Genomic DNA, 19,056 nt, shown 5'->3' with positions numbered 1-19,056 from the left:
GTCATCACCTTTTAGGGCAGTAAAACTGCTTCGATTTTCTTCAACAGCAACTTTTCTGATAGGAAAGTGAATCTAGTTGGTACTTTGGGGGGTCAAAAGTAAACATTTCCCAGTAGTTTTCAAAAGCGACGTGAAAAACAAAAGAAAAATTAAGGAAAAACGGGAATTTTTACGCAAAATCGATTTTTGTCAAAATTGATTTTGGTTTTTGGTGTAACTCTAAAGCAAATGACCATAGATGCATGAAATTTTCACTGGTTGTTTATATTTGCATTTTCTATACACGATAAAATTTTGAAAATAATTTGACTTTTTTTGAACGGTTTACGGACATTGTCAGTTTTCAATTTTTTTAGTTTTTTTTTCTATAAATATCAATAAAATTTTATTTGTTGGTTAAAAAAGCTTGAAAATTTAATAGAAGGCTCCTAGTATATTGTTTCAAAGGCATATGAAAAAAATTAAAAATCGTTAGTCACAGTTTTTATTTATAAGCATTTAAAGTTCAAATCTTGACAAAATACGGAAAAATCACGAAAATTAGCAAATTATTTTGAGTTTAAAATTCGTAAAAATTTTTCTTTTGAAATCTAAGGTTTGAAAATGTAATACAAGATTCCTCATAAGTTTGTCTACCTTTGTAAAAAAAAAAATGTCTACTAGAAAGTCAAATTAAATTTTTATGAGCGTTTGAAATTCATATTTTTACAACATTTGATATTCACTCGATTTCTCATGTAACGATTTTCTGTTTTTGTTGTAATTAAAAAACGAATGGCTGTAGACACTTGAAAATTTCACTGAATGTTGATATTAGCATTTTCTAAACACGATAAAATTTTGAAAATAATTTGACTCTTTTTGAGATGTTTACGGACATTGTCAATTTTCAATTTTCTTAGTTTTTTTTTCTATAAATACCAATAAAATTTTATTTATTGGGCGAAAAAGCTTGAAAATTTAATACAAGGCTCCTGATATATTTTTACAATAGCAATTGTAAAATATTTAAAATACATAGGCACAATTTTTTTTAATAAGCATTTAAAATTCGAATTTTGACAAAATTTATCAAAATCTCGAAAATTATTAATCACTGTAATTAAAAATTATAAAATGTTCAGTTTTTATAACTAAGGATTGAAAATTTAAAACAAAGATTCTCATAAATAGTTCATACTGTAACCAAAAAATCTACAAAATACGGTTTGTTGTTGATGTATAACGCATTTAACTACCAAATGCCTAGTGGATATTGAATGTTCTGATATGATTAATTTGGAATTTATTATATAAGTCAATTTTTTTTAAAAATATTTATGTTCATATACCTAGACTGACATACCGCCTCCGCTCAGAATCGTTTTTCTTATACAATGATATTATATCATTGAATTCAAATTTAATTCCATCCATTATACAGTGTCCCTCTTGTAACCTACTGTACAGCAGAGCGACATCCACTTGCCCACCTTTTTTATCTCACATTTTGTATCTACTCAATATTATTATCTTAATGTGTCCATATTTTAGTGACCTGCATCGTGGAATTGGTAGGTACTAAGTATATTATGGAAAAAGACGGACTTCGGACTCCGAAGTTCGGAGCCATCAAAGGGCAACCCACTCGAATACCAATTTGATATCAGCTCAGCATAGTAATACATCCATCTATGAGTAACAAGTAGCCACCACTCTTATAATAAGAGACGGTAATATATTATATATACCGTAAGGCGGTCCGCTGAAGGAACTCATTCTTCTGACAATTCAGACTACCTACGTCGTAACACTATTCTAAAATCTTCAGACACAATATAAAATATAATATATATATTTTAAAATTATATTGTTAGAAGTTTAGTACCTAATCAAATATATTTGCATAGTGTACAAGCTAGTGCTTGTGTTGGAGCCTTGTAGGAAGTGTAGTTCTTATTTTTAAGTTTATACCTAATACTAACTTGTACTAATATTATTCTAAATCTAACGTCACAATAAAAAAAATTCATAATATTAAGAGCATAAAAAAAAGTAATAGGATATAATATTATACATACAATTTCAACATCCTTATATTAATTAACGGTAAGTGTGACAATTGAGTAGATAGAAAAATTAATAATCGTTTATTAGAAAATTACATCATTCAAAGACTTGGTAATAACTTATGAGTAAAAAGCACAATGAAGTTTTGGTAATTCGATCAAGTCCTTCCCGGAAAAGTAAGCGTATCTATTTTAGTAAACAAATAAATGTTGAAAAAAGTAGACGCGTAAATGCGTAATACATTAAGTAAACGACAATCTTTTATATTACACATAACTCAACATAAGTACCTACCTCTTGATTTTATTCATGTAAAAGCCGACGATCTTATCTTTCTGCAGAAGGTATCTCACCACTCTTCGAAGAAGGAAATAAGTCAAAAGAAGTAGGATGGAAAACAAAAGATTTTGCAAAATTGATTAAATATAATAGTCATTAGTTGTTGCGTATATTTTGTTGTCACGTGCATTTTGTGTTTAAATATCATTGTATTATGTAGATATATTTATTGTAAGTGAATTCATTTTCTCTCAGAGTGAAATTGTACCAAAATAACAAGACATGTAGCACCAGCAGCAATAGCCTGCATAACAAATAATTAAATTGTCTATAAAGCAGTAATTATTAAATTATTAGTATAGGTAATATTAAAATGTTGGTGGGATTCAATTTTAGTCTTTATTTAGTATATTAATTTGTTTTATAACTTTTAAAACAATATAATGATGTTACTTGGTTTAAAATTATAATTTGAATTCCAGAAATTTTTTTGGTTTTTTGGTCAAGTAACTTACCGATTTTATGACTTGTGTATTCAACGTGAAGAAATCGTACGCATTAAATTCTGTTGTAGAACTACATATTTGATTTATGAACAATTGTAACTGAAATATAAAAAATTGAAATACAAAAATGTGTGTGTAATATACCTTAAATCCTAAAAGCACAGTTTTAATAATAATATATGTTTCCAATGGGAAGTTTTTTTTGCAACAATTCAGTTTTTTTTCAATAATTGTCCAACTTTTTAAAAGCGTCCCAAGGTGTGGGTGAAGGGGCACTCAAAAGGGGTCAACAAAATAATAATGATCAGAATCTTAATTTAAAATCATACTTTCCCACCATATAGACTACGGATGTCGAATTTATATTTAATTTTATTAAAAATGTATAATATTATTAGCGATATTTCAATCTCTTTAATTTAGGTACATTATTATCTAAGCAATAAGTAACATAAATGACAAAAGATTCAGTACCATGAAATGAAATACATGAAGAGGAGACTATATCATTCAGCAATAGAACCTCAGATCTTTGCTTCGATTGATGCTTAACCCTTTCCGTCATATATTTATATTTAAAGAAAAAAAATTTTTTTTTCAACTAATTTGAATTAAGCTTAATTTTAAAAGTTTTTTAAAGTTGGTCCCAAATTGTTTGGACAGGCTGATCCTGAGATATAATGTGTCCTCTCAACAGGACAAGATGACGTAAAGGTATCTATGTTAAATAATACAAAAAATACTACATCATTTGGATTCTTATGAATTTAGATATGCTTTATTAAGAAACATTTATCAAATTATTAAATAATAATCTATGGAATTAAAATAAAAGTTTAAAATTAAAACATTACATGGTTTAAAGTCAAAATTATATTTAAAACTATTTTTTATTTAGAATGAAATGATTCAAAACAATTTTGCTTACGTGCTATACATAAGTTGACACTACATTTTTTACAGCTTACATACGTTTTAGATTTACAACCAAAATTCTTACATCTTCCAGCCTCTTTCTTATCCAGGAATACTGGTGTATGTCCTATATCATCAAATCGCACATCATTAATTGGTCGTTGCTGTTTAGTTTTTGGTGTTGATGTAGGTGAAATAGATGTGGACGAACTATTACCAGGACGACCTCTTTTTTTTGTAACAGGTTTACCTGATAAAATTAACGCTTCAGCCAAGTACTGTCTAAAGTGTATAAGATCTAGGATTTTTTTTTCGTGAAGTCCTAAAGATTTTGCTTCTTTTTTATACTCAATCCATGAATTCACTGCAGCTATATCAATTCCATGAGTTATGAGGCGTAAAGTCCACTTTTTTGACCTTATAAAAATTCTGTACAACGATATTAAGTGATCACATTTGTCTACTCCACCCATTCCTTCATTATAACGGGCTACAACTTCCGGTCTTTGAACGTCTACATATTTTTTATTTTTTTTGTCATAACGTCGACATTGGTCAACTTGTCCTATACCACAAAAATTTGAAGCCAGAACTACACTTGAATTATCATACCATTTTGTTAACACCACTCCAGACGTATTACAAATTAAATTTTCCATGTAGCCTCTACTGTGGTGTTTTTTAATTTCTTTATCGGTAGTAAATGGGGGTTTCATAAACCTATCAACTCTAATTGTACCGGCAGCATAAATATTTCGATTTTTCAACCATTCAAACAGCCAAAATGTACTGAAATAGTTATCGAAAAATAATGTACAGTTGGGCACATTAATTCTTTCGGATAACTGCATTACTAAAGATGCACTTTGTCCAAATTGAGAATATTCTGGCCTAATTTCCGTGGTAGATCCTTGATAAATTATAAAATCATAAATCATTCCTGATATTCCACATAAACAAAATAATTTTACGCCCCATTTGGTTGGTTTGTTTTTAATATATTGTTTTACATTTAATTGTCCCTTAAAAGGGACCATTTGTTCATCAACACTGAATGTTGATTCTAGCTGTAAACTAGTACAATATTTTCGTATAGCTTCATATAAAGGCCTCACCTTCCAAAATCTATCATTAGTATTCGGGTCTTTATCGATTATAAAATGTAAATTATTTCTCAATTTAAAAAATCTATTTGAAGTCATATTTTCCGAAATTAATGGGACGGCGAATTTTGGCTCCCAGTACATACGCACTCGTGGTAAACCAAGATTTCCCATCAAAATATTTATGCCTATAAACGTTTTCAATTCTGCTACTGTAGTAGGAGGAAAGTTTGGTACATTATTACGAACAGCGTATAAATTTGTGTTAAAAACAGCGGTTTCTAATAATTCGTCTGAAAAATAATTACTGAACAATTGAAGTGGAGAAGACAAGTCGAAAGTTATATTTAGATGTGGTTCAAAAATATCAAAAGGTAGAGTTATGTATTCACCACGAATCCAAGTAACATTTTTTTTGTCAGTCAAATCTTGTTGGGTGAAATAGTCGCTAGATGACACGGAGGAAGTAGGAACAACATTTTGAATATTATCTACTATATTTTCTTCAACTGCGTTTTCGTCGATTTCGACTTCAATATTTTCACCCATATCATCAAAATCTTCATTATTAGTTAAAAAGTCTGACAATAAAAAGAAACCATAAGTATTAAAATTGAAAATTGTATGAAATAAAATATTACAGAATGTAGTAAAAAGTAACATAATTTAGTATAAAATATAAATTACCTTCAAGTAATTTTAAATCCTCGTGACAATAATTATTTCCCAAATCATCGTCGTTAGCAAATTCCTCGATGTCGGAGTCATCTCCATTTTCAAGTATATTTAAAATATCATCGTCTAATAATTTAAGGCGATCTTGACGAATCATATTTATTATATTTATACAACTTTAAAAAAATATAAAACAGTTATCGGAGTTACCGGAGCGTCACAATGTCCTTTACGGAGTACACGTACATAACGCACGATAACGTTCGATCGAATAAAAATTTTTAATATCTAACGCATAGATTGAATTCAGAAATACATATATTATTTATAAAAATAATCAACAATACTAAAAAGCGATAACGATTAGGATAAATGACAAAACAAAAATGTATAATAATAGCATGTTTACTTGTCCAGGAATAACGCAGATTAATACTAAAAATTCAGATAATGAAGATAATAATAGGCGAAGCAACCGGGCAAATAAGAAATATATACTTGTCCTCTAGAGAGTACACTATGACTGAACACAGTTCCATATCATATTTGTCTATAAAGCTTATGGAAATCAAGTGTCCTCTATAGAGGACAGGGTGACGGAAAGGGTTAATAAAATAAATAAAAGTTAGTATAATTTATTTAGATTGAATACCGAGAAGTTTACAACAGTTGAGTAGGTTTCGTGAAATATTGAATAAATTTACACTAATTTTATTTTAAATAATATTTTAAAAATATTTTGGTGATTAATAAATGGATACTATTTTATAGCTTTATAGTAAGAAAATTAAAGTACAAATAGAAAGTATTCAAACAATTACCAAAATTGAAAATTTCAAAATGCAGTAGGTACACGTTGTTTCAATTGTTTTCCATATGATAAAAAAGATAGCTGTTTCCAATAACAATATTTTATTAGTTTATTTATTAACTGTAAACACTTTTTTAGTGAAAACTTAAATGATAAATTAATTTATATAAAATATTTTATTTAATTAATTCTAAAATTTAGACATAATGATTTATTTAGTTATTTAAAAATGCAAAAATAATCATTTATAGATTCTGGTTTTTGTCTTGTATTTCAAATTCACGTAAACCATAAAATATTATAAACTGTGAGTGTAGAACAAATATTTTAATAGTATTTCAAAATCATCATTCAAAAATATTAATTTAAAGATAAGATAATGACATGTGACGGGACCAAAACTATGAAACACCAGCTGTTTGAGGGACGTCCAGAGCGGGCATACCTCCTAAGAAAATATTTTTAATAATTTGGACTTTTAAAATATATAATCAAATATACAAATACAAAGTATTTTTCACTTAGTGAGCTAATTGTATGCGGGTGCCCTTCAGCTGTATGTATTTGTAGGTAATAGAAAATAAAAAATCAGGGCTTGAAATCAATGTTAAATATCGATAAAAATCGCTAAAAAAGCATCTAAAGAAATCAAAAGTAATATGAAAATTTAATTTTTTTTTATGATATTCAAAGTTTATATTGAAATCGAATAAAATTTAATTCAATAATTTATATCAAAATAATAATACACAAATCGATTTAAAGTTAAAAACAAATGATTTAAATTTAAAATTCAACAATAGAGGATAGATCTATAATATGTTGTTCATATGTAGGTACCTGGTACCTATTAGGTTTTCTTATAGGTATGTTACATAGCCAAGGGAACTATGACCCGGTTCTCGTGGTTAGAAATCAGAATTAATCAGAATTTTAAATTGAAAAGAAAGAAAAATGATGTTCGAAATCTAATCAAAAATCATAATACTGATAATGTTGATATAATAATATGTGAAATAATTAAAACCAAAATTTTTCATTTTGATTTCAAGGCCCCAAAAAATGGGGAATAAATAATCGTTTTTATTTCCTTCTTTATTATTATGAGGACATCGCACCCACGTGTATTGCTTAGTATAGCACGCATATAGTCATATTAATAATTATTACCTCTTCTTTGGTACTACTATCCATAATTACGTTACTGGTATCCGTGATAAGCGATTTCGATTCGAGTGCCTGTACATAATATTATAAAGGTATTAATATTTAAGATATTATATAGGTACCCATTAGGTAAAATTAAATTACAACTTACAAGTGTTAAACTATTATGTACATTGTGCATATATGTATATAGAGTGTATCACGAAGTTCTGACATATATATACTATATGTCAGAACTTAATGCAGATACACCGCTTTTATATCGAAAAGATAGGGAAAGATAGAGAGGGATTATATTTTCAGTACCTGTTTTGTGGTAAAGTGCGCCATCAATATGATCAACAACAGCCTCAACGTGTATTGCAGCAGCCAACTGTAGACCAGCAGTCCCGACCGAGATCTGTAGAACATTTCGTAATAAATATCGAACAGGGCCATGAGCCACAGATAGAACACCGACAGTCCCATGTGCACGCCGAACAGGTTATTGAGAGCGTCAATCGACTGGCGGATCAGCCAATGTTTGATCCTGAGCAACTCGACCGTGTTGGCCGTCGGGTGGCTCATGAACCGCGGACGGTAAAAGTCTTTGTCGTACACGATAGCCGACGACGGCGACGACGAGCACGCTGGAGACATGAACGGGTACTCGGAGCGGTTGATATTTTCGTCTTTCAGCCTCTTCAGATCGTCGTTGATGCCGCGAAACTTGGTGTAGACTTTGAAACACTGCACGACGAATTGCGTCTCGATGCAGCACATGCTCAGGTTTTGGACGTACATGAACAGCTGGTAGACGAACAGTGACGCGTCCGAGTTGGGCTCGTAGCGGCACAAGTAGTACATGCAGATCGCGTTGGTTGGCACGATGATGACCAGGCACGCGGTGACCACGGCCAGTGAAAACGCCCTGTGCCGCCGGAGCTCCGTGGCCGACGGTGGCGAGTATGCCTCGAACGCTCTGATGGTCGCCCGATACCTGGACATGTTCGGCTCGCATTCGTACACGACCGAGATCCGGGAGAAGAACACGGCGGACGACAACACCCTGTCATACACGGCCGTCAGCGTCGACGAGAACGTGGAGCACCAGTGGTCCAATTTGCATATGACCTGCGAAGCGTTCGCGAAATTGTACACGCACGTGGCAATCAGCAGCACGGAGTACGCGTTTTGAAACTTGTTGTACGACAGGTCGATGTTGAACACTCCGCAAAGTCTCCAAAACGTCCGGATCAGCCACATAGCGCATACAATTATGCAGTGTATACCTGTAACCAATATTTAAGTATTATAATAATACTATATAATACTTACTGCGGCTATAAACATACTCAGAACAGTCTACTGCATGCAGCCCCAAGACCTATATAATATATTATCCATACTATAAACGGTTTTGTTTACCTATTATAATGTATTATTAGTGATTACCCCATGACGTCGCGGTCAGTATTGTAATAGTCGTGCAGTGTAAACATCGAGAAATTTAATTATAAAGACACATAACCCGATGTCTATATAGGTACCTATAGGCTATATGTGTTATATATTATTGTGTTTTCGTTTTTGCCCACCGTTCCAACACTCGACTGTTAGTTTGCACATCACACATACTACGAATACTTCAAGCAGGTATGCTGACAATTAAATTGAGGAGTATATTATAAAAACAATTTTTATTCTGCTTTATAGTGTTGTACTTGAGAAAAACACTTTTCTTCCTCGTTATAAGAAGTGGTAATAAAAATGTAATACACATAGAACAACGTGTACTAATGAGGGTATAATGTACGTAAGTATAAGTAATAAGTACGCATAATTATTCCATCTATATATTTATTTTCTCTTTTATTTATTTATTTTAGTTTCCTTTATGTATTTTAACTTGTATGTCGTAGTGAATAGTAAGTTGGCATGTTGAGAAATTGGAGTGAACGATAAGTGAAACGTTGGGGTCGGGGTGCAATGGGTATTCAGTGAGAACACTCAACTGAGCAGCGCAGAGAGAAAATATCGATTGAACCATCTAAATTTCAAGCATAAATACAACAGTCGTGAGTAGGTAGGTATACAGAATTTAGCGTGTTTCAGAATTCGTTACTTCCAATCAAACTTATGTGAAGCATTGTAAATCGCTATAGTACCTATAAGACGAGTGTTTTTATTTTTAGTTATTAATTTGGAAATATTATACAAATAAAAAATCAGAGAATAACAGGTCACACTTTATGGCATGAACTTAGATTTTGGAATAGGATAAGATTATGATGTAATCAAATTGAATGTTTTAAAATGTACAATTGCAATGAAAAGAACATAAGTTACAATTACTGAAATCATGGTTTATCTTAAAAGAAAATGCTGATAGAATTTTTCTCGTACAATACAATTGTTTCTGTCTAATAATTCAGTGAGTGAATACAAGTAAATTCAACCGAGCTATTTGGCTGAAAAAATAGTTACAGATATTGTAGTTGATTGTCACAGTGCATGACAGGAACAATTTGACCAACAAAATGTGTACAAAATGTCAATCATTGATACTGATGGTTTAAGTTTACCATATGAAATTATCAAGGCCGTAGCCAGAAAAAATATTTCGGGGGGGGGGGGGGGGTTATCTTAATTAAGATTAGATACTGTAGATATTGTGTGAGCTATACATTAGGTTTTACAAAAGTACATTAAGATTAGTTATCGCTTATCTAACACAATATAAATATTAAATATACCGTTAAACCGTTTTATTTTTTTATGTGTTGTAATCACAGTGACACGTATAAAATATAATAGGCATTTAAAACTATTCAATATTATTTCAAAAAAAAAAATTCGGGGGGGGTCTGAACCCTAAACCCCCACTGGCTACGGCCTTGGAAATTATACTGATTTTAAACAAGTCATATTATATGATCGAAACTAACATGTAAGTCTCGGTAAGATTATAATTGCCAAGCCAAAATTATATTCAAAAAAAATCCAAATAATCAAGTCTGTGTTGACAGTTTCTCACTATTTGTAAAGTAGGTCCTTTTCTATTAAATTTCAATAACATCTTCATATAGATGGATCATATGACTTAAGGAGTGTGTACAAAGATTTTAGCCTCAATTTTGTTTACATCGAGAACTTGGTTATAGGTATGATTAACCCAAGTTAGTGGGTATCCACATTGGTGGACCTCCCTCCTCACGCCATTCATGTTACCTACCTTTTCTTGTTATCATATTTACTTATCGTATGTATAAACTACAGATTGTAAATACTCTATTTAAAAAAAAAAAAGGTATGATTGAGATTTTATGTTTTCATTATTAATATTTAATATTGGCCCACGCAAAAGACCTTAACATTAAATATAGGTGTCTATCATTTTCAACAACAAACAACAGACCACAGACATATACAACAATGGTAATAAATAATAATATAGGTGCTTCCTTAATTTTTTTCCCTGCAGTTTATCATGACTGCAGGCATACATAACATGTGTAGCGTTAACTGTATACACGGAAGTTTAAAATGTTTAAACGAACGACAGTTTTCATGAAACGATCTTCGATGGGATGTTTTTAGATATTAAAGAAAATATAGGATGTGCACAAAATTCTCGTGCCAGTAAAAAGGCAACTTAATTTTGATCAGTAAATATTTTAATTTTTTTTAATTATTATTAAATAGGTATTTTTTAAAATTTTTTTTGTTAAAGGAAAGGGCCTAATTCATTTTAAGGTTTAGAAAAAAAAGTTTGATGTACATATAGACATACAGTGATTGAGTGATATACTGTTATTGGTATTTGGTGTTCTCTATGATAGATACATATTAGTATTATATAAATTTCAATAATTATAATTTACCCATTTATACAGTGGTCAGGATTAGTGTCCTAATTGTAGTGACAACAGTTATAATTTATTTGTAGCGATTAACATCGTCGCTCTACACTCTTTATACAATTTACACAGTTTGTAGTTTACTATACATACTATAGAGCAGCGTTTAACAAATAGTGGGTGGCGACCCACTACCGGGCCATCAAAATTTAATACCGGGTCTCAGAATTTAATGAAATTCTCATATTAAATTTGTTATTTACCATTTTCGTTTGATAATTTAAACTGTAAAGTATGAAGAAGAAGTCAAATAGACGGGAGAGATGATTCAAATGTGTTTTATTTTGCGTTTTATTACATAATGATAAATGTAAAATATGTTGGTGGGTCAGGAAGGTGAAAAATATAAATTACCGGGCCAGCCCAGACAAGAGTTTGGGAAAAGCTGCTATAGAGTATAGACTATAGTGAGTTAAAATGTACTGTATGCGTTAACATTATCATTTGTTGCTACCTACCTTGTTGAAACCTATTTGATGACAATTAAAATATTTAAAAATTTAAAATAATCTATTCCATGGTTAAATAAATTGTATAAAATTATGTTAGTATAGGTAGGTACCTATGTTAAATATTATAATGCCCACTGCTTGCGGCATTGCTGTAGTTAGGGGGGGGGCTTCAGGGCTTAAAACCCTCCTAAATATCAGACTTACTATATCCGGTAATACCCTGGCTCTAACAATAAAATATTTTAGCCCCCACTCAAAAAAAGCCCTCCCCACCGAAAAGAATTCTGGCGACGATACTGGCTTATGCAATGCAAGATAATACAAATTACAAGTAACACATGGAAACTATTAGTAGTTAAACTGCCTACAAAGTACAAGTATGTTTAATATAAATTTATAATAAGCATATACGCAGATTATAGATAAGACTATAAGAGTATGAGACAATAAAATATTTTATTTTCGTTAACACTTTTTCGGGCTTTTTGAATTCTCGAAAATATTTGGTATTTTGTCCTTTTAATTAAACATGTTAGAACTAAAAATGATTAACAAATAGAGCAAAAAATTAGTTCTCTAAATTTTAACTATAGCACTGAAACTTAATACTAGTTTAAAAACACATTTAAAAAAAGTAGCAGCTGCGAGCTATTTTGTTGGGAACTAACCGTAACATAAGTGCATTACAAACGAAATAGCACCCCAACCGAGCCCAACCACTGACTAGTAACTACCATACTATAATTTTGTCTAAATAGGTGAAAAAAGGATTTTCATTTAAAACGAGTGAAATTAGTATATCCAGGATGAGGTCATACATAAATCAACGATGATATAATAATACTAATAATACCTAATATAACAGGTATACACCTTATTAGTTATTATACCTACATATTAATTATTATGTTATTTAAAATCAATAGTACCTATATAATAGGTAGGTTTTTCTATATACCTATATAGTCTATACCTACTAAATAATTAATAATACACCATTATACACCAATATAGTATAGTATTTTGAAACATTGCCACTTATTAAATACCTACCGTATTACTAAGTGGTCAATAATTAGCATGCGTAAGTACCTATAAAAAACATGTAACTAAAATATAAAACACAGTTGTATATGATATACTGAATAGCACATTTTAGTTAGATTGTGTAGGTTACTAGTTATGTATTAATGTACCTACTTGGTTTATAATCAGTTTAATCATGAAAGATGAAACAGCATACTAAAATATTCTAAACCACTGACCGGTACCCGGTAACATTGCAGCCTGCACCTTTTCTATAGATGCAATAGTTCTAAAAAAAATTTGGACATTTCCGAAGAATCAAATACTTAAAGGATGATTCTAATAAAACAATATTCCAAGTTATACCTAGTATTAAATATATATTGTCTAAAAATTATAATCTATATTATTTATTACATCGTGATCGTTCGCATAAATCAAACGCGTAAATTTAAACACTTCATTGAGTAGGTATGCAAAATGTTAATAGATTTAATTTTTTCCAGAATGAAATTGCACTAAAATAACTAGATAAGTGGCACCAGCAGCTATAGCCTATACAAAACAAACAAATCATTTAAACAAGACATTTTTCGTTCTTACCATAAATTAAAAGTACCTATACTTACTGAAGTGATGAGACGGGTGTTTAAAGTGAATAAATCACAAGCAGTGAACTCAATGCAACGACTAGATATTTGAGTGTAGAAAAGTTGAAGCTATAGTAAGTTAATCGGTTTTCATTAATACAAATTAACAATGAAAAACAATTATGTTATATTATTATATGTATCCTCACCTCTTCCTGTGTACTAGTATCCAAATACCTATTGTTTATATCAGTTATTAATGTTTTTGCATTCACCGCCTAGAACAAAATAATTAATCAATTCATTAATGAATAATGGCAGCCAGTATAGCTACAGGTTGCGATTGTCTATCAACAAATTAAACCTAGAGTTTCGATATTAATGTAGGTACATAGGTTAGGTTAAACGACTAAATTGTATATTCTTAAGTTCAGATTTTTTTTTCATCATTTGACATAAATCACAAATGTTGAACGTTGGACCTAAGTAAGCGTCTAATCATTTTTTTTTCATCGTAATCATGAGTTCTGAACTCAAATGCACCCCAACCTTCATTAATCGTTATTAATCAACTGAGACACAAGCACGCAGCTATAATATTTACAGAATATTTACAGTCTTACAGAACTATAATTTAGGTACATCGTACAGACTACAGACAAGTTTTAATTTACCTCTTTGGCCGTTACATTTGAAAGGATAGTAATTACACAGAACCTATAAGAGTACTGCAGTACCCTGAAGAATAACAGCGTCGATCGAAATATTTTCTTATCCACGCGGTTATTAGCAAAGGAGTGGAACACGCCGGTGTATACGTCCAACAATACAAGAACGCCCAAGGAGAGTATCGACAATCCTAAGTGATTTCCGAACAGATAGTTTATGTCGACTACGGCTTCGCGGGTTAACCAGTGTCTGATTTTCAAGATCTCCACGATGTTGGTCAAAGGGTGCGCCTTGTCCCTTGGACAGTAAAAATCTTTATCGTAAACGACGACACGCGACGTCGACGACGGTGCAGCATTCGACCACGGGTCACCTTCATCTTTCCCGAAGAACGGAAATCTGTCGCGGTCGATATGCTCGGTTTTCATCCTGTTCAAATCGTCGTTAATGTTTCGGAACGTCAAGTACACCACGAAACACCGATTGGCGAAATCGTTTTCGATCAAGTACATGCTGAAATTTTGTAAGTAAAAGAAGAAGAAATGCACCACCAATAGGGACCCATCGAGGTGTTTGTAGTACATGCTGTACAGTTTTACGAAGTTCGTTGGCAGCATGAAAATCAGACACAACGATGCGGTCACGAGTGAATACAATTTATACTGGCTCCAAGCGGCGGCGGTCATTGGCGAGTAGATGTTAGAACTCTCCAACGTCGTCTTGTACTTTTGATACTTATTAAAATACACGTTGTACAACACGATTGCTCTGGATAGAAATGAAGCGACGGCCACTACCCTAGACTGCACTACTGTCAATGATGTCGACAACACGTCAGACCAGTCGTCGACCACGCACGGCACGACCAGCGGTGCACTGATCAAGTTGAACACACACGTAATGATTATCACGATAGAAAATATAATTTGACATTTTTCAGAAAAATTATATTGAAATATATTTTTTATGTTACACAGATTAAAAAACATTGCAACCACAGTGACATAGTTTGCACGCTTTGACATACCTACCTAGCTATTTTAACCCTGCATACTATTTGATTCGTACAAGTTCTTACAATACTTACCTACCCACATTGCGACCATTAAAATAATTTAAGTTATTTACCTATAAGAACATTTTTAGAAAAATATTTAACGATTACATGGAATAATCACTTGTGTTTTACTTATTTTGTTAGGTATGAACTCGTTATAATAAACAAGACGGTTCAACTGTACGACGCGTCAATACCAATATTTTGATCGACATCACTACGAATTCTATATAAGTGCCTACCTATAATACCTAACACGAACATAATATAGTGAATAGTTATCGATTTGCAGTCTCTATTTTAATGATTACCTTATAATATGACAGGTACTACTGGATACTATAGGTGGAATTTGTCATAATATATGCCAATATGATCAATGTATTACGTGTATTAAAATAATTAAAAATAACTAAAAAATAAAAATATATTTTATAATTATTAATTAATAATCATAATAAATCTAAACAAAACTAGTCATAGACATTGAAAAATGATCGCATTTTAATCATGAAGTAAAATTATTAATTTACTTAATTACCTAGTTTTCTGCAGTCAAATGTGTATTTTATTCTAATATCATTTTAATCCTTTAATTTAGGCATTGACGAATTTAATCAATATGTTTAAAATAATAAATGTAATAAATATTAGATATTGATTTTACAATTATGTATAAACACCTACAAGTTTTATAGAAGAAAAAATGATTCGATCTTCAACTTACTCTGAGGGCAGTTTTTGATAGAAAATTGGACCTCGTTGATATTTTGAAAACAAAAAAAAATGGGTGGATAACAGGGTGAATGCTGACCCGCTCTCTCAAAAAATACTCCCCAAGACCCCCTAAATATTTTCTAACTAAACCTCGTCACTCGTCAGTATATTAAATTATGTTAAAAGTGTTAATTAAAACTTCTATGGTTCAGGTTTTTAGTCATATCCGACTGACTGAGCCCTTCTCAGACAAACGGGGTCTAGAAAAACGAGAACCTTGAAAACACGGGCCGGGAATAGACCGGCGCACCATTCTTATAAATTATAATGTTAATCATTATTATGTAAGGTAATGTTCGTAAAATGCAATTGTCGGATGTCATGTGTAATATGTATACTGCAGTTTGCATTACGCTATTTTTGCAGAATTTGGGCATAAATAAACGATGGCAGCAGTCAACAGAAGAATAGTATAATTGTTCACACACAGCCTTCTCTGCTGTCGGTTAAACAAGGAAAAATGGTTTTTAACCATATTAAAGATTAACTCCAATGACAGAGAGTGGTATTTTTTGAAGAATAATCAAATTATGTAGAAATTAAAAACTGAATAACGCCTGTATTTAAAAATAATAACTAGCACAGGTCCTACTACTAACCACGGTTATATGTCGCACACCTAAGTATTGAGTATAGTTACTGTTTACATGTTACTGACTAAGTACTCAGACTTACTTGTTTGCACGTAGCATTAGCTACATAAATGATGGTCAAGAATCTCATTCCATAAAATACATTCCAAAAGATAGCTCTTATTAGTTCATCTTGTTCTCTTTGACCATTAGTACCAATGACGTATCCAAACATAGAAAAATACAGATTGAACAATATTTTTAAAAAACATGCTGAAATGCATCCCAAAAGATGCAATTGATATGTAGAATTTAATTGGCACACCATGTTGCAAAATTGTCCATAACAATATCTAAGAAAAACAAATGTTTTATTTGTCAGTCAATCAATTTCTGTAAGAATCAAGAAAATAGGTAAATTATACTTTGAGCTACATGTGAAATCGATTTAGCGGAGCTAAAAACCTATAGCTATAGCAATTGTTTTTAACTGTTACTTTATAATCAGGAACACAACATGTTAAATGATATACCTAGTTAATATCTAGCTATATAAGTAATAACGCAGAAACTAAGTTCCATCTTCTTCCACGACATGGATTTACACGAAAATTCCGTTGATAATTTTTGAAAGGTTTAAAACAAAATTATTTCTTATTCTTCTCTATTCCACTCAGGTGCTTTTTGTTTCAGACATTACCATAGTACTATCGGTACCTATATATATATTTTTATTTTTGTTTACCTATTTAATATTTAAATAATTGTACACCCATATATTATGTGTACCTCGTTTAATTAATTGTTACTAAATAGCCAAAAATATATCAACGATGAAAGAATTCGATACAATAACAATTAACAACCATATAATTGTCTTCTGTGGGTAAGTTATAGATATTTTACCAATTTTCAGATATTTCCAAATATCAGAATTAAAGGGTAGGTAGGTCATAGGTACACTACCTAATAGAAAAGAATATAATATGGGTACTGTAGACGTTTAGTGGTGCAGTGGTTCTCAACCACTGAGTGTAGAAGATCCCAATAAACATATTTACTAAATTTTTCATGCAATTTCTCTGAAAATAATGTTCAATGTGGACAATAGGGGCTATGCCCCCTTAATTTTTTCAATCACCATGACTAAAATGTTTTGATCCTTTTCTGATTTTTTGGAAATCCGTTCAACAGTTATTTCAAATAACTCGAATGTAATCAAACCTACCTATTGGCTATGAAGCATGCACTATATGAACAATGTACTTACGACTTACCTATACATTTCGATAGAATCACATATGTTGTGGCCATATGATAGTTCACTCAAAAACGATTGACAAGATTTTCTTTCAACCAAAGCACTGAAAATAAGTTTTATTTATAAGTTTATAACTGTTCTTAATTATCACGATGCATAATTATACAGTTCACACCTAGTGAATCGTGAATAGACACATAACTACTTCGAGCATTTTATTGTTCTATACTTCGAGCCTACAACTGCCTACTATTATTATATAGTAAATGATCAGATATAGACGTTATAGATTAATCAGATTTCCCAGGATTCAAAATATGAATATAAAGTTAGGTATCTTCTCATTTAACATTAATCGTAAGGCAATAGACAAAAGTTCATAATTTTATTTAGTATACTGTAAACTTTAAATGGTTATTACTTTTTTACAAGGTACCTTTTTACCTTTTTACAACACACAAATTAATTTAAAAATAATTCGATATTAATGAAATTTAAAAAATCAAAATATATTTTTAGGTAGTTACACTAACCCACGTTTAAAATTCCATATGGATGCAAATGTCTCGAGCTGGTTGTTAATGACTCTAAAACGATAGTGCAACATGCATGCACAACGGATAAACTGCATGTCTGTGCTAAAACAGGCCATATTATTGAATGCAAGTATAATACACCATACAATACCAGCCTTGCTGTTTACGGCTGACACAGTATATATATAAAAAATATTCACTGGTACGCCAATCAGGGCAAAATATCATAACAGATACTTGTCAATGGTTTGTAGGAATGTCTTGCTTGCAGTGGAAATGTGTGACTTGATGGTAACATCCATCAGTCTATCCGTGTTGTGCAAAACTGTAATAAATTCACTAAACCTGCGGTGGAGAAATGTGAGTGCGACCAATCTGCTACAAATACTAGACAAGGATATCATAATTGGATTAAGAATTTTCATGACAGTAGCCATTTCACTGATTTCTTCTTCATCGATTATTGATTCCATTGCATTGACGGGTTGTTGCACATCTGATCCTACTGTAAACATTGAGTGTTGATACGCATATGGCATGATTGTATGCAACACATAAAACGGAGCCAATATCCCATGCGCAATAGATACAATAAGTAAAACAACTGAGTATACATAATCAAATGTAGATATTAAACAAATAGGACCACTTATCTGGTCTCCTGGTACCATTTTCAATGGCATGACACCAAATATTCGAGATATTATATTAA

At 31.2% G+C, this 19,056-nt stretch overlaps 3 protein-coding genes across 4 annotated transcripts; all 3 read right to left on the bottom strand.

Moving 5' to 3' along the window:
- Positions 1 to 2,475: 2,475 nt before the first annotated feature.
- LOC111034995 lies at positions 2,476 to 13,192 on the bottom strand. Its single transcript, XM_022316467.1, has 5 exons — positions 13,057 to 13,192; positions 7,812 to 8,776; positions 7,509 to 7,577; positions 2,844 to 2,933; positions 2,476 to 2,632 (listed from the first exon to the last, which is right to left on the bottom strand). The coding sequence occupies exons 2-5, from the start codon at positions 8,748 to 8,750 to the stop codon at positions 2,570 to 2,572; spliced, it is 1,161 nt and encodes a 386-aa protein (XP_022172159.1). The 5' UTR covers positions 8,751 to 8,776; positions 13,057 to 13,192; the 3' UTR covers positions 2,476 to 2,569.
- LOC111034993 (piggyBac transposable element-derived protein 3-like) lies at positions 3,000 to 6,273 on the bottom strand. Its single transcript, XM_022316464.1, has 2 exons — positions 5,540 to 6,273; positions 3,000 to 5,433 (listed from the first exon to the last, which is right to left on the bottom strand). Exons 1-2 carry the CDS (start codon positions 5,682 to 5,684, stop codon positions 3,725 to 3,727), a joined length of 1,854 nt encoding a protein of 617 aa, XP_022172156.1. The 5' UTR covers positions 5,685 to 6,273; the 3' UTR covers positions 3,000 to 3,724.
- A 71-nt stretch (positions 13,193 to 13,263) lies between the features above and the next one.
- On the bottom strand, positions 13,264 to 18,480 carry LOC111034994 (gustatory receptor for sugar taste 43a-like). 2 transcript variants are annotated; one of them, XM_022316466.1, is made up of 6 exons: positions 18,342 to 18,480; positions 17,825 to 17,911; positions 16,651 to 16,900; positions 13,682 to 13,750; positions 13,512 to 13,601; positions 13,264 to 13,437 (listed from the first exon to the last, which is right to left on the bottom strand). In XM_022316466.1, the coding sequence occupies exons 1-6, from the start codon at positions 18,458 to 18,460 to the stop codon at positions 13,375 to 13,377; spliced, it is 678 nt and encodes a 225-aa protein (XP_022172158.1). In that variant the 5' UTR covers positions 18,461 to 18,480; the 3' UTR covers positions 13,264 to 13,374. The 2 variants fall into 2 exon arrangements, with proteins under 2 accessions (XP_022172158.1, XP_022172157.1); XM_022316465.1 differs by lacking the exons at positions 16,651 to 16,900; positions 17,825 to 17,911; positions 18,342 to 18,480 and adding an exon at positions 14,147 to 16,643.
- Between the last annotated feature and the right edge of the window lie 576 nt (positions 18,481 to 19,056).

This window comes from Myzus persicae, unplaced genomic scaffold (genome assembly GCF_001856785.1).
Source record: "Myzus persicae strain clone G006 unplaced genomic scaffold, MPER_G0061.0, whole genome shotgun sequence".
NCBI lineage: Eukaryota > Metazoa > Arthropoda > Insecta > Hemiptera > Aphididae > Myzus > Myzus persicae.
This window is presented reverse-complemented; position numbering and strand designations above follow the sequence as displayed.

Excerpts from the sequence above, each read along its gene's own strand:
- LOC111034995 (XM_022316467.1), bottom strand. The coding sequence starts at position 8,750 with ATGTGGCTGATCCGGACGTTTTGGAGACTTTGCGGAGTGTTCAACATC. Across the intron at positions 7,578-7,811 it reads CGCACTTTACCACAAAACAG|GCACTCGAATCGAAATCGCT; the intron begins GTACTGAAAATA and ends TATTATGTACAG. Across the intron at positions 2,934-7,508 it reads ATAGTAGTACCAAAGAAGAG|TTACAATTGTTCATAAATCA; the intron begins GTAATAATTATT and ends TTTATATTTCAG.
- LOC111034993 (XM_022316464.1), bottom strand. The coding sequence starts at position 5,684 with ATGATTCGTCAAGATCGCCTTAAATTATTAGACGATGATATTTTAAAT. Across the intron at positions 5,434-5,539 it reads GGATTTAAAATTACTTGAAG|ACTTTTTAACTAATAATGAA; the intron begins GTAATTTATATT and ends TTTTATTGTCAG.
- LOC111034994 (XM_022316465.1), bottom strand. The coding sequence starts at position 15,166 with ATGTCAAAGCGTGCAAACTATGTCACTGTGGTTGCAATGTTTTTTAAT. Across the intron at positions 13,751-14,146 it reads CAAATGTAACGGCCAAAGAG|GCGGTGAATGCAAAAACATT; the intron begins GTAAATTAAAAC and ends ATTTTGTTCTAG. Across the intron at positions 13,438-13,511 it reads ACACCCGTCTCATCACTTCA|GCTATAGCTGCTGGTGCCAC; the intron begins GTAAGTATAGGT and ends TGTTTTGTATAG.